We start from the raw sequence: 13,617 nt of genomic DNA on the forward strand, positions 1-13,617 counted from the left end.
GGAGAGGGATGGAAAAAAATTAGGAAAAAAAATAGGGATTTGAAGTAAGGGACTAGAAGCACTTGCGGGGATAGCAGGCAAAGAAATATTTGAGATTCAGAAGGAAGAGAAAAATAAGAGACCAGAAGCCTCTGGAAAGAAAAAGAGAGAAAAAAAGAAGAAGGTAGAGAGCGTGCAGAGAAAGAATTAAAAAAGGAGTGTGCGATCCACATATCTTATTTTACTTCTCACACACCCTTGATAATTTTTGTCCGTTGATCTTCTTCAATTCATCCACTCCGACGGTCGAAAATTTAAAAGGTGTGTAAAAAGTAAAATGGGGTGTGTGGATATCACACCCCTTAAAAAAAATGACAAAATATTTTATTCAAAAAATAATTTAGTCTATAATTTAGTCCGACACTGCACCAAACACTTTACTAATCTAGTGCAGCTTAGTCTAGTCTAAACCAGTCCAGCTTAGTCTCTGCAACTAGTCCAGTTCGAAACAGTCCGGTGCAACAAACGCACCCTTAAATCTCTTTTACCTATGTCCCGGTGTCGGAGGAGAGCAAATTTTCTGCACCCAAATGAGGCCGTGGCCTCTCTGTGGCTTTCATACAAAAGCGACACCTGTCCACTTACTTACGCACCTTAACTCTGTTAAGGTTTCTGTTATCTCCTTCGCCTTTCAAGTTTAAACGCGTCTCTCTGCTCCAGCCCCTCCCTAGTTCTCAAGCGACATGGCGGCCGTGAAAGGCATTCTCCAGCACCAACCTCCTTAGCCCCAACAACCATCGCAACCCATGGCGGTGGAGAGACTCAACGATGCCGTGCAGTAGTAGCTGAACATCGAGGTTGTCAAGACCCGAGCCATCAACTTCTTCAAAACCATCTTCCACGCCAACACCACCCAAAAATGGCAAGACTTCCTGACCCAGTACTCCATGGTCAGCCTCGAAGCTTTTACCGGAGATGGAGGTTGAAGACAATGGCAAGAGGGAGCAATTGCTTCACGGGTTGCAGCCTCCCAATTTCTTTCCAATTTGATAACTTTCTCCCCAAATTGACAAGCTTAAGGTAATTTAGGGTTCAATTTGGCATCTGCGTCTTTGCTATTTTGAGTATGCTATTCACATTAGAGGTTTCAGGTGGTTGTGTGCAGGCTAGGGTTTTCGCCATTTTGGAAGCGGAAACGAGAATGGGGAGTCAGCGAGAAAGACGGTTGGTTTTTTTTTTTAATTTGGGAGATAACAGAAACCTTAACAGAGTTAAGTTGTGTAAGTGAATGGACAGGTGTCGCTTTTGTATGAAAGCCACAGAGAGGCCACAGCCTCATTTGGGTGCAGAAAATTTGCTCTCGTGTCGGAGGGGGAGATGAATCATATTATGGTAAAACAAATTACACGTGGCATCAAGTGAATGGGTCCAAATGGAGTGGGTCCAGACATGGGACTTCTAACGCCTTGACACGTGGAACTTTGTCCTTTAATCGTTATTAAGAACGTAAAAAATAAAAAAACACTTGAAGGTCTTTAATCAAGTTCATTAATCGTCATTTTACTTTAATTGTCATTTTTCTTTGTTGATTTTTTGAAAAAACACTTAAAGGTCTTTCTAGAAGAAAAACGTACTAATACTAAGAGATCTGACCAAGAGGATAATAGAAACCGAATGAGGATGCTCTTCGAATCCTCTTTGTGAGAATCTTAGGCCATCTCCAACCGAGGGCTGGCCAGAGGGCTCGTTTGAGCCCTCTAGCCCTCCAAGATTCCCCAAGATATTAATATTTTAATGAACAGTACAGGGCCATATTTGCCTCCGTCTCCAACCGAGGGCCAGAGGGCCAAAGGGCTCGTTTTAGCCCTGTCACAAAAAACCGTCTCCAACCGAGGGCCAAAGGGTCATAGGGCCAAACATAATTTATTATTTAAAAACTACAATTTAATGTTGTATAAATGGCCTAGGAAGTTATACGAAAAAAATAGAATTGAAAAAAAATATGAAACAAATTTTGTGAAATAGAAGTTATAGGAAAAAAAATATGAAAAAAAATTTGATTCATATGAAAAGGAAAAAAAAGGGAAAAAAAGAAGTTTAAATTCATTTAAAAAAAAAGAAAAAAAAAAAAGAGGCCTAATAATCCAACGGCTACTAGCCGTTACATTAAAAAACATTTCAAACTATTAGTGTCGGTTATAACCGACACTAATAGTAGAACTATTTAAAAAAAAAAAAAAGCTCTTTAATGCTGTCGGTTTTAACCGACAGCAATAGGAAACATTGAAAAAAAATATGAAACAAATTTAATGATGTCGGTTTTTTCCTATAACTTTTATTTCACAAAATTTGTTTCATATTTTTTTTCAATTCTATTTTTTTCGTATAACTTCCTAGGCCATTTATACAACATTAAATTGTAGTTTTTAAATAATAAATTATGTTTGGCCCTATGGCCCTTTGGCCCTCGGTTGGAGACGGTTTTTTGTGACAGGGCTAAAACGAGCCCTTTGGCCCTCTGGCCCTCGGCTAGAGACGGAGGCAAATATGGCCCTGTACTGTTCATTAAAATATTAATATCTTGGGGAATCTTGGAGGGCTAGAGGGCTCAAACGAGCCATCTGGCCAGCCTTCGGTTGGAGATGGTCTTAGGAATTCTCAAATCACATCCGTTCATTGTATATCATGCGACTAGAAATCATTGTAAATCTTTTTATTTAAAATTAAACATAAATAGTACTTAACGAAAATTGGTAATGTACCATGAATGAATGTGATTGAAGGATCCCGGGATCTTCACAAAGAGGATCCGGAGAGAATCCTTACCACTAATGCTGTCTGGGTTCATCCGTGGCAGCTGCTAATATGCTAAGAGATCCACCCTTCTTGTACAAAGAGGATAATGCTCAATCATGGTGGTAAATGCATGTTTTCAAAGTCGCCAAGAAATACATACACGACGGCGTGTGTGCCCATCTTGAAAACGACACTTGCGCCTCTGCCGACGAATCATAGAGGAGAGGCCACGGACTGCTAGAAATTTTGCCCGTATCGCTATCCAGTGCTCACAAAACAAATGATGGGTGCCACAATCAGATTCTCGCTTTTTCGCGCTATTACAGTAGGATTGAAAACGTAAAATTTCTTACATGAAGAGTTGTTTACAGTTATGAGTTATAAAGCAAAGGGTTTTTCATTCTTCTCTTCCGTTTAAACCGAACAGGAATCTCTAAATCTACAGATAGTAGGTTCCACCAGCATAGATGACTGAGAAGCTGCAGAAGAAGAAAAATACTATACTTCCAAACATGTCTTCGTTCGCCAAATGTTAACAAGTCTTTGTTCGGTATGAGCAAACAAAAGCAACAAAGAAAAGAGGAAAATAGTATACTTCCAAATCATTGAAACCACGATAAACTAGTCGAGTTCACGAACTAATTGACCAAAGTTGGAGTCATCTGCCAAAAGTACAATATGAACACGAGGGATCAAGTAGAAAACATACCAGGAACATATAGAAACAACAGCAATGATTCCCGAATATACCAGAAAACTGTGAATTAAACGCTCTTTGATAAACTTTTTGCATTATTGAAGAAGCTGAGCTTCTTTCTCAATGCCAGATCAATTTTTGTCTTAATCGGCTGCCACGGATGAAAACCAGATAGCATAGGTGGTACTGTTTCTATGAGTCGATGTTTGCAGAAGCAGCTTCCTCAATGACTTGGTCAATAACTACAACCCATATCTTTTCGAAATGTTCCGCATGCAGTGGAATTTGAGATTAAACTATTTAATTGATGCCTTTTTCTTTCTTGATTTGCGTAGACTATTCCATCTCTTTGTACTACCTTGCTTTTGATTAACCTTTGTTGCTTGCTTGACTGGTATCCGTCTCCGTTTTCCTTTAACACGACTACCTGGCACCTCCAAAAGCCTCTTAAGCTTTGGATCTTCTACAAATCCGTTAGTCTTCATCTCAGAAAATATTTCCTTGGCCTTAATTAACAACCGACAAGCTGCCAGCCCTTGTACCATTACTGTGTAATGTGCAGAATCAGGCACTACTCCATACTGCTTCATTTCCGTCCAAATCTTCAATGCCATTTCAGGTTGCTCTAATCTGAAGAACTTTCCAAGAATCATAAGAAAGGTACTGCTACTGGGACCTAAACTAGCTTTCTTCATCCGATTAAGAATTTCAAGAGTTCCCTCTAAACCTGTGCTCTGGAGAAACGCATTGTAAGTCTCAGTGGTCGGGCTGAGATTATTAGCAATCATAGCGCTCAACATCTGCCTCGCCTCCTCTAGCTTTTCTGATTCACATAAAGGACATATCATTGAGTTATACGTGGTAGCATCTGCCTGCAAACCCTCTTCTTTCAATTTGTCCAATATTTTGAGAGCTTCTTTAAAACAATTTTCACAAGTTAGAACATAAATTAATGAGTTATAAACGCTGATCCCAGGGATCCAACCCCTCTTCTTCATTTCATCATAGAGCCTAAGGGAGTCAAATAGTTTCCCAACCTTTGAGAAGCAGGAGATCAAGTGCGTATAAGAAGTTGCATCTGGTGTAACACAACATTTTGACATTTCTCTCCAAACTCTCTTGGCTTCAAATACATCAACAGATATGTTACACCACCCATTCAGAATAATGTTAAAGCTCTCGGTCTCCAGTGGGAAAAGCTTCTTATTTACAAGCATGAACTCTTCAGCTTCTTCGATGTTTCCATATTTACAGAGAGCATTCAAGAGGATGTGGAATGCTTCTTGATCAGGAGTCAACCTGAACTTGTCCATTACCTGGAATGTCTTAATGGCCTTACACGGATCATTCGCAGATGCATATCTGATGAACGACAAAGGAGAAAAAAGGAAAGATTATGATTTTTTTATCAGAACTTGTAAACCCTGTATGAGTTTGAGAAAGCATAAGCTCAGGGATGCTAACAAATAAACTCCAAGAAACGGACAAAGCTTAGATAATACATAAACACGAATTTCAAATTTCGATGTCTACAAGTATTTAAGCCACTTCCTCCTTTTTAAAATTTATGAACTCTTCTCTCTCTCTCTCTCTCTCTCTCTCTCTCTCTCTCTCTCTCTCTCTCTCTCTCTCTCTCTCTCTCTCAAGAAATTTAAAACGTATATAAACATAACTAATAGTAACCTACTAATTACACGCAATCTTTACTTTAAATAATAGCTACAACGGTGTCATTTACTTTCAATAATTTTAGTCATAATACTTCTCCAGCAAAAATAATGTATTAAAATCCAATGAGTATCTGGAACACATAACAGTCCAATAGTGTTGTTGGGCATGTTTCCAAGACCTCATTGAAAAAAAATTTGGATAGCTTTCAGTTACAAGTATCCAACACCTACATACTCAAATAGAGAGATTAGGGGTGTAAATAAAGTCGAGTTTTATTGTTTCATTCATGTTGTTTCAGATTCGTCTCACATTTATCGTATAAACCACAGCTCAAGACTAAGATCCCTAAATTCTAAACTAAACTCATCATCCATCATCCTGAAACAAAAATCCAAATATCCTGAAGCCAGAAAAAATGAACAAGAACTAATTCTGTAAAGATTCCTACTTTAAAATGAAAAAACCGTTTGATTTTCGGAGTTTCATGAAGTTAAAGCATCTTGTTTGATTGCACAAAAACAAGAATTGGAGCAACCATTGAAATACATATCAAATTTCAAACTTTTAAGAGTGAAACAAAAAAATAGAACGCAGAAAATTTACAACCATGTCTAGTTCTAACAACCAAACACTCCAGCTAAATGAAACCTCTTTTCAAACACCATATATAATTTCAATTCAAACCATAACCAACATTCAATCAAAAATTAAAAAACCAAAAGCAAAGCACAAGCATACCTATCAATCATAATAAGCATTGCACGCCGCGTATCCATCAAAGCCCGATGCAAGTCTCGTATCAAACACCAAGCAGTACTGAACTTTTTGTGACTCCCCAGAATCCATACCATCAGACTACAAGCCTCTTCGTTGCAACAGCCCCACTTCTCACCCCATTGGAAAGCCAAAAACGCCGACTTCCAATCTTCTCTCAACTCCCAAATCACCAAAAGCACCGTTTCTCGATCCACCTCGATGCCCGACTCGTCGAGAAAAGCCATGGCCTCGGCTTCTGAGGCAAAATCGGCGGCGCGTTTGAGCAATTCGAGAAATTGGGTGAAACGCGAGTCGCGGGGATGGTCTGTGTTGAATCGTTGGCCATTGAAGCCCAAGGGTTCGTTGAGGGTTTGGGCTGAGAAGGGTTGGAGAGAACAGAAATGGCGAGGGGTTTGAGGGAGCACGAGAAGTGTTCGATGAAATGTCTGACAGAGATCGCGGAGGAGAGGTTGTGAGGAACAAGGCGGAGACGGTGAGTAAGAAATGGATGGGAGTAGGGTGTGTGATAGGAAGAGCTGGGAATGTTTGCTTCGCAGTCTTCTTGCGATGGCGGGAAGTGCCATCAGTTCACCACACCAGAAGCAGCATTGGGCGTAAACAGTGGCATTAGGAAAAGAGATTGAAAATTGAAACGGATGACTAATATGGCATAGGATCCTCTCCGGAGAATCCTGACCCGACCAAAATTATATCAAATTTAAGGGTGAGCACGGTCCGGTTCATCTCTAAAACCGGAATTGAAATCGGAAAAAAACTACAGTTTGGTTGCTTCGGTTCTTATAAATATTCATCACGAATATTGAGTTAAATCGGATTGGAACGGTTCAAATTCAATTCGGTTCGCATTCAATTAAGGAGAAATTTTTTGGTGTGTTTAAAACATGGAGTAGAATTCTTGTCATAAGGTTTGGAGGGAGGGAGTTTGAGTCACTGAGTGTGTTATTGTCATTTCATAAGAAAGTTTGTTAAAGGTTTTCGATTTTTAATTACTGAATGACGTTTATTGTCATTTTATATTAATTTAATATGTTCGATGCAAACATTGGAAAGAAAACGAAAAAGAAAAAGTTGAGCATGACCAAAGGACAGGATTATGTTTACTTTTATCTTAATTTTATTTTGATTAATTTAATTTAAGGTTAAAAAAGAAATAGGAGTGTATAAGGAAAAAAAAATAGTGTGTTGAAATTACTTTTTTAAAGTAGACGTGGTTTGAAAAAGTTAGTTATAGTAGTGTGTTTCGCTCTATGCTTAGAAGTTCAAATTCCCTCACATGTAGTGTCATTTAAGTTTTGACAACAAATATTAGGTGACATGGAGGCACTTGTCCCATCCATATTTAGTCAAGACTTGACTTCACTATTTAGATTTAGGGTTTAAACGCTTTAACAATTACTTATCGTTTGTGTTAAAAAAAATGAAATTGGAAGTGACTTACTATATGTTTGGATGAGAGAAATAAACTCGAAATTTTGACAAAAGTCAGAAATTATAAATTCACATGCACCAATTCCCTTGATTGGATTCATAAACATAGAAATTTAGAATTTAATCGTAGAAAAAAAAACTTGGAATTTGGAACTTCTAATTCCCAAGTTTAAATTTCATGTAAATATGTGTCATTTTCAAATTTCTATGAGTAAGAACTTAAGAATAACAAATTCCGTATTCAAATTCCATTGTTCTTTTAGGTTAACCAAACAAGAAAATTCACAAATTCTAGACAATAAAATTCGGTCGTTTGAATTTCCATCATTCTAAAATTCCTTAGTAATTTAAAATTTCCTCATCCAAACAGAGTGTTAGTGAGTGCAAATTTTGAAGTTGAATTACTATAATACTTATGACTCATTTGGAAAATGCTTTTAAATGACTAAAAACACTTTTCTTTTTTTTTAATAAACGATATTATCTACGCTAAAGGGTTAGCAATAATGTAGTTCAAATTCACCTTCGACAAAAATCGAACCTAAGACCTCTCACTTACAAGTGAAAAGGAATCCCACTAGACCATAGTATTAAGTGGTGACTAAAAACACTTTTAGAGAAAATATTTTTTTATAATAATCTTTAGTAAAATGCAAGTTAATCTTGAAAAATAATGCATTTCAAGTATTTTTTGAACCAAAAATACTTTCCGTAAAAGTGTTTTCAGTAATTTAAAGCACTTTTCAAACGAGCCTTTAAACTTTTCATATCCTGTAAATAAGGAAGACTTGTATCATAGTGAAAATCAAACACCTTTGTGGCCCTCCTCACTCAGGCTCCCCCACCCCCTCATGCCTCATAGAACCCTAATTATTGATTTTTTTTATTTTTTATTATAGTATAAAGGGCTAATTACATTTACCACCTCAGATTTGGGTGCCATTACAATCTCATACTACATCTTTAAAACATTTCAATCTCATACCTTTAGTTGTTATTTATTTCAATTGTATACAACCGTTAGTTAATATGTTAAATTTTCTATTAAGTGATGATGTGGCAAGTTTGGAGGCCCCATTTTGCTAACTTGGAGCAAACTTATGACACGTGGATAAATAAATAAATTATTAATAATCTAAATATTAGAAGATTATTTCAATTTATTTAATATTTTATATAAAAATAATATAAGAACAATACTTGGCTACTTAAAGATGAGTAGGAACTTCTATTAAAATTTCTCAAAATTGTTCGTCGTCAATTTATAGAACTTCGTGTTTATAATCAGAATCGTTCATATTATAAATCACTATATAAAGATCGCATCTGCAAAAAATCAATTAAAACTAAGGTCGTTTAGTCATCAAACTATTTAAAAACAAATGAATGGTATTGGTAAAAGCATTATGAAAAGGAAGTACCCTTCAAGAGGGTTTTGATTGATGGAGGAGTTACGGCTAATGTGTTGTTGTACAAGCAAATGAACGGTATTGGTAAAAGCATTATGAAGAGGAAGTACCTTTCAAGAGGGTTTTGATTGATGGAGGAGCTGCAGCCAATGTGTTGTCGTACAAGCAAATGAAGAGGATGTGTAGAAGTGAGAAGGATCTCATCCCCACAGATCTAACAGTTTCCAGCTTCTCTGGAACCATCATTAAAACTCATGGGATATTGACCCTGAAGGTTGACTTGGGCTCCAAGCAAATCATGCTAGCCTTCTTCGTGGTGGATAACACTTCCACTTATGGAGCTTTACTAAGCCGAGATTGGATTCATCAGAGTCTTTTTGTGCCTTCCACCCTACACCAACGGGTAGCTGTTTACCACAAGGAATGAGCCATGTGACCAGAATTTTGGGAGATGGAGGAGGCCGAGTCACGGCCATTCCTCCCCACTGACAATGTAGCAGAAGCCAGCTTTTACAATCCCAATGTTGGGATTTTCCAATGCTTATGAGCAGATGAGAACGGCCGCCTGACTAAGGTGACGGCTCAAAAGCTTTTGGAGCAAGGATTGTTCCTCACAAAGGAAGAATGGGATAGACCCCATATTATCCCAACTCCTCAACACCAGTAATGTCAAAACAAAGAAGAAATGACCAAGTAGTTGCAGTCAGGTCCTTAATCAAAAAATTGTTGGTGTATGGAAGAAAGAGAAATCAAGAAAATGAGGGCTTGGCCGATGAACAAGGGGAAAAAACTTCAAGCAGCCAGAATAAAAATGAAGAAGAGTTTTTTTAGAAAAGAGTTGGCGGCAGCCATACAAATGGCTAAATGTATATATGACCTGGATGGGCTAGAAAACTTGCCCGAGAATCCATAGTTAGTCGAATTTTTGTTGCAGAACCTAACAAGCCACCACCAGAGGTGTAAGACCCTTTGGAGACCATTGATTTGGGGACTAAAGAAGATCCAAGACCTATACAAATCAGTGGCCTATTGGAAGCTTACGATCGAGCAAAGGTAGTCAGCTTTCTACACAAGTTCAAAGACTTTTTTACTTGGCATTACACCGAGATGCCAGGTTTAGATTCAACCTTAGTAGAACACATAATGCCTATTAAGGAGGGATATAAACCTGTGAAGCAAGCACCACGGAGGATGTCAAATGAGATCAAAGAGAAAGTCATGGTAAAGGCTGGATTTATTAGGCTTGCCAAATATGTCGAGTGGTTGGCAAACATTGTACCTATATTAAAAGCTTTAACTAATGCAGTTCGATGTTGTGTTCGCTATAGAAACATTAATGGAGCCACGCCTAAAGATGAATATCTCATGCCCATGGCTGACTTATCCATAGATACATTTGCCAAGCATAAAGTCCTATCTTTCATGGATGGGAATGCTGGTTATAATCAGCTAAAAATGGCTAAAGAAGATATACACAAAACAACTTTTAGGTGCCCAGGTCATGTTGGAGCATATGAATACTTAGTGATGCCATTTAGGCTCAAAAATGCTGGTGCAACCTATCAAAGAGTGATGAATGCCATTTTTCATAATCGGCCATAGCGTGGAGGTATACATTGATGACATCGTGGTAAAGTCTAAAACTAAAGAGCAACACTTGGTAGATCTCAAACAAGCCTTAACAAGAATGAGGATACATAAGCTGAAAATGAATCCTAAGAAATGTGCTTTTGGGGTAAGGTCGGGCAACTTTTTGGGTTTCCTTGTTCATCAAAGGGGTATAGAGGTTGACAAGAACAAAGCTCAGGCAATAATGGAATCACCTCCTTCTACCAACAAAGTACAAATGCAAAGGCTATTGGGGAAGATCAACTTCTTAAAGAGATTCATTACTAATTTGACGGGCAAGATTTAGCTGCTAACTCCTCTGCTAAGATTGAAAGACAAAGAAAAGTTTGAGTGGGGCCCACCACACCAAGAAGCTTTTGACATAATAAAAGCTTACTTAGCCTCTCCACCAGTGTTCATGCCACCTCAGAGAGGCAAGCCCTTAAAGCTTTATATTTCTGCCTCGGAAAAGTCAATGGGAAGCTTGCTAAAATGGCATAGGATCCTCTCCGGAGAATCCCGACCCGACCAAAATACATTTTATTTAAGGGTGGGCACGGTCTGGTTCACTTTTCAAACTGAAATTGGAATCAGAAAAAATGCTACGGTTTGATCATTTCGATTCTTATAAAGTTATCACGGAAATTGAATTAATCCGGATTGGGATGGTTCAAATTCAGTTTAGTTCGCATTTAATCACAAAGAAATTTTTCAGTGTGCCTAACACGAAATAGAATTATTGTCTTAAGGGTTTGAAGGGAGGGAGTTTGAGTCACCGAGTGTGTTGTCCTTATTGTCATTTCATGGGAACATTTGTTAAAGGTTTTTCGTTTTTTAATTATTGGATGACCTTTATTGTCATTTTGTATTAATTTAATATGTTCGATGCAAACATTGGAAGGAAAAAGAAAAAAAAAGGTTGAGCATGAACAAAGGACATGATTATGTTTAATTTTATCTTTTTATTTTATTTTGATTAATTTAATTTAAGGTTAACAAAGAAATAGGAGGAACATTACTTGGCTACTCAAAGATGAGTAGGAACTACTTGTCAAAAAATCTCAAAATTGTTCATTGTGAATTTATAGAATTTTGTGTTTATAATTAGAAATGTTCATATTATAAATCACCCTATAAAGATCGACTCTACAAAAAATCAATTAAAACTAAGGTCGTTTAGTCATCAAACTGTTTAAAAACAATGAACGGTATTGGTAAAAGCACTACGAACCATCTATGTATTCGCTACAATACATTGACTAAATGACTTTAGTTTTAATTTATTTTTTGCAGAGATGATCTTTACAATGTCATTCATAATATGAACGGTTCTGATCATAAGCACAAAACTCTGTGATTAAAACACTAAGAGTTTTGAGTAGGAGTTCCTACTCATCATTGAGTATTCAAGTATTGTTCAAATAGGAGTGTACTAGTAAAAAAATAGTGTGTTGAAATTACTTTTTTTAAAGTATTTTGGAAAAGTTAGTTATAGTATTGTGTTTTGCTCTATGGTTTCAAGTTCAAATTCCCCCACGTGTAGTGTCATTTAAGTTTCAAGTGACATGGGAACACTTGTGCTGTCATATCCCGGCCCGGGTCCACCACATCCCGGGCCCGCTCTACCACCGTAGCACGATATTGTCCGCTTTGGACTTACCATTCCCTCACGATTTTGTTTTTGGGAACTTACGAGCAACTTCCCAGTGGGTCACCCATCCTAGGAGTGCTATGACCTCATTCTCGCTTAACTTTGGAGTTCCTACGGAACCCGAAGCCAGTGAGCTCCCAAAATGTCTTATGCTACGTAGAGATGAGAATATACATTTAAGGATCACTCCCCTGGGCCATGTGGGATGTCACATGTGTCGTCCGTGTTTAGGCAAGACTTGACTTCACTCTTTGGATTTAGGGTTTAAACGCTTTAACAATTACTTATCGTTTGTGTTAAAAATAATGAAATTGGAAGTGACTTACTATATGTTTGGATGAGGGAAATAAACTTGAAATTTTGACAAAAGTCAGAAATTATAAATTCACATGCACTAATTCCCTTGTTTGGATTCATAAACATAGAAATTTAGAATTTATGTGTAGAAAAAAAAAACTTGGAATTTGGAACTTCCAATTCCCAAGTTTAAATTTCATGTAAATAGATGTCATTTCCAAATTTCTATTAGTAAAAACTTAAGAATAACAAATTCTGTATTCAAACTCCATTGTTTTTTTAGGTTAACCAAACAAAAAAATTCACAAATTATAGACAATAAAATTCTGTCATTTTAATTACCATCATTTGAAAATTCCTTAGTAATTTAAAATTTTTACTATATGTTTGGATAAGGGAAATAAACTTGAAATTTTGACAAAAGTAAAAAAATTATAAATTCACATGCACCAATTCCCTTGTTTGGATTTATAAACGTAGAAATTTAGAATTTCCGCGTAGAAAAAAAACTTAGAATTTGAAACTTCCAATTCCCAAGTTTAAATTCCATGTAAATAGATGTCATTTCCAAATTTATATTAGTAAGAACTTAAGAATAACAAATTCCGTATTCAAATTCCATTGTTTTTTTAGGTTAACCAAACAAAAAAATTCACAAATTCTAGAAACTAAAATTCCGTCATTTGAATTTCCATCATTCTAAAATTCCTTTGTAATTTAAAATTTCCCCATCCAAACAGAGTGCAAATTTTGAAGTTGAATTGCTATAATACTTATGACTCATTTGGAAAGTGATTTTAAAAGACTAAAAACATTTTTTTTAATAAACGATATTATCTATGCTAAAGGGGAAGGGGTGAGCTTAGCCTCACAATGGGTTAGCAATAATGTGGTTCAAATTCTCCTTTAGCGAGAATCGAGCCTAAGACCTCTCACTTACAAGTGAAACAGAATGTCACTAGGCCATAATATTAAGTGGTGACTAAAAACACTTTTAGAGAAAATATTTTTTATCCTAATCTTTAGTAAAATGCAAGTTAATCTTGAAACTTTCCCTAAAAGTGTTTTCAGTAATTTAAAGCACTTTTCAAACGAGCCCTTTAAACTTTTCATATCCTGTAAATAAGAAAGACTTGTATCATAGTGAAAATCAAGCACCTTTGTGGCCCTCCTCACTCACACCCCCTTAAAAAAAAGGCCTCGGAGACCCCTAATTATTGAATTTTTTTTATTATAGTATAAATGTGTGTGAGGAGAAGAATAAACGAATGGTAGGTGAGAAAGTTTCAAACCAAAGTAAATGT

The 13,617-nt window shown here is 36.7% G+C and overlaps 1 protein-coding gene and 1 long non-coding RNA gene across 2 annotated transcripts; one reads left to right on the forward strand and one right to left on the reverse strand.

Annotated features, from left to right (window-relative positions):
- The first annotated feature begins 185 nt into the window (after positions 1 to 185).
- Positions 186 to 1,332, forward strand: LOC126609996 (uncharacterized). The gene is made up of 2 exons (XR_007618336.1): positions 186 to 1,059; positions 1,131 to 1,332. It is a non-coding gene; the product is annotated as an uncharacterized LOC126609996 (long non-coding RNA).
- Positions 1,333 to 3,255: 1,923 nt separating this feature from the next.
- On the reverse strand, positions 3,256 to 6,806 carry LOC126609972 (pentatricopeptide repeat-containing protein At1g80880, mitochondrial). The gene is made up of 2 exons (XM_050277901.1): positions 5,882 to 6,806; positions 3,256 to 4,834 (listed from the first exon to the last, which is right to left on the reverse strand). Exons 1-2 carry the CDS (start codon positions 6,481 to 6,483, stop codon positions 3,769 to 3,771), a joined length of 1,668 nt encoding a protein of 555 aa, XP_050133858.1. The 5' UTR covers positions 6,484 to 6,806; the 3' UTR covers positions 3,256 to 3,768.
- Positions 6,807 to 13,617: the final 6,811 nt, after the last annotated feature.

Source organism: Malus sylvestris, chromosome 17, assembly GCF_916048215.2.
Source record: "Malus sylvestris chromosome 17, drMalSylv7.2, whole genome shotgun sequence".
NCBI classification, from domain to species: Eukaryota; Viridiplantae; Streptophyta; class Magnoliopsida; order Rosales; family Rosaceae; genus Malus; species Malus sylvestris.

What these genes read in the sequence shown, in the direction of transcription:
- LOC126609972 (XM_050277901.1), bottom strand. Translation starts at nt 6,483, where the DNA reads ATGGCACTTCCCGCCATCGCAAGAAGACTGCGAAGCAAACATTCCCAG. An exon ending in ATGCTTATTATGATTGATAG is followed by an intron (nt 4,835 to 5,881) that starts GTATGCTTGTGC and finishes GTCGTTCATCAG; the next exon opens with ATATGCATCTGCGAATGATC.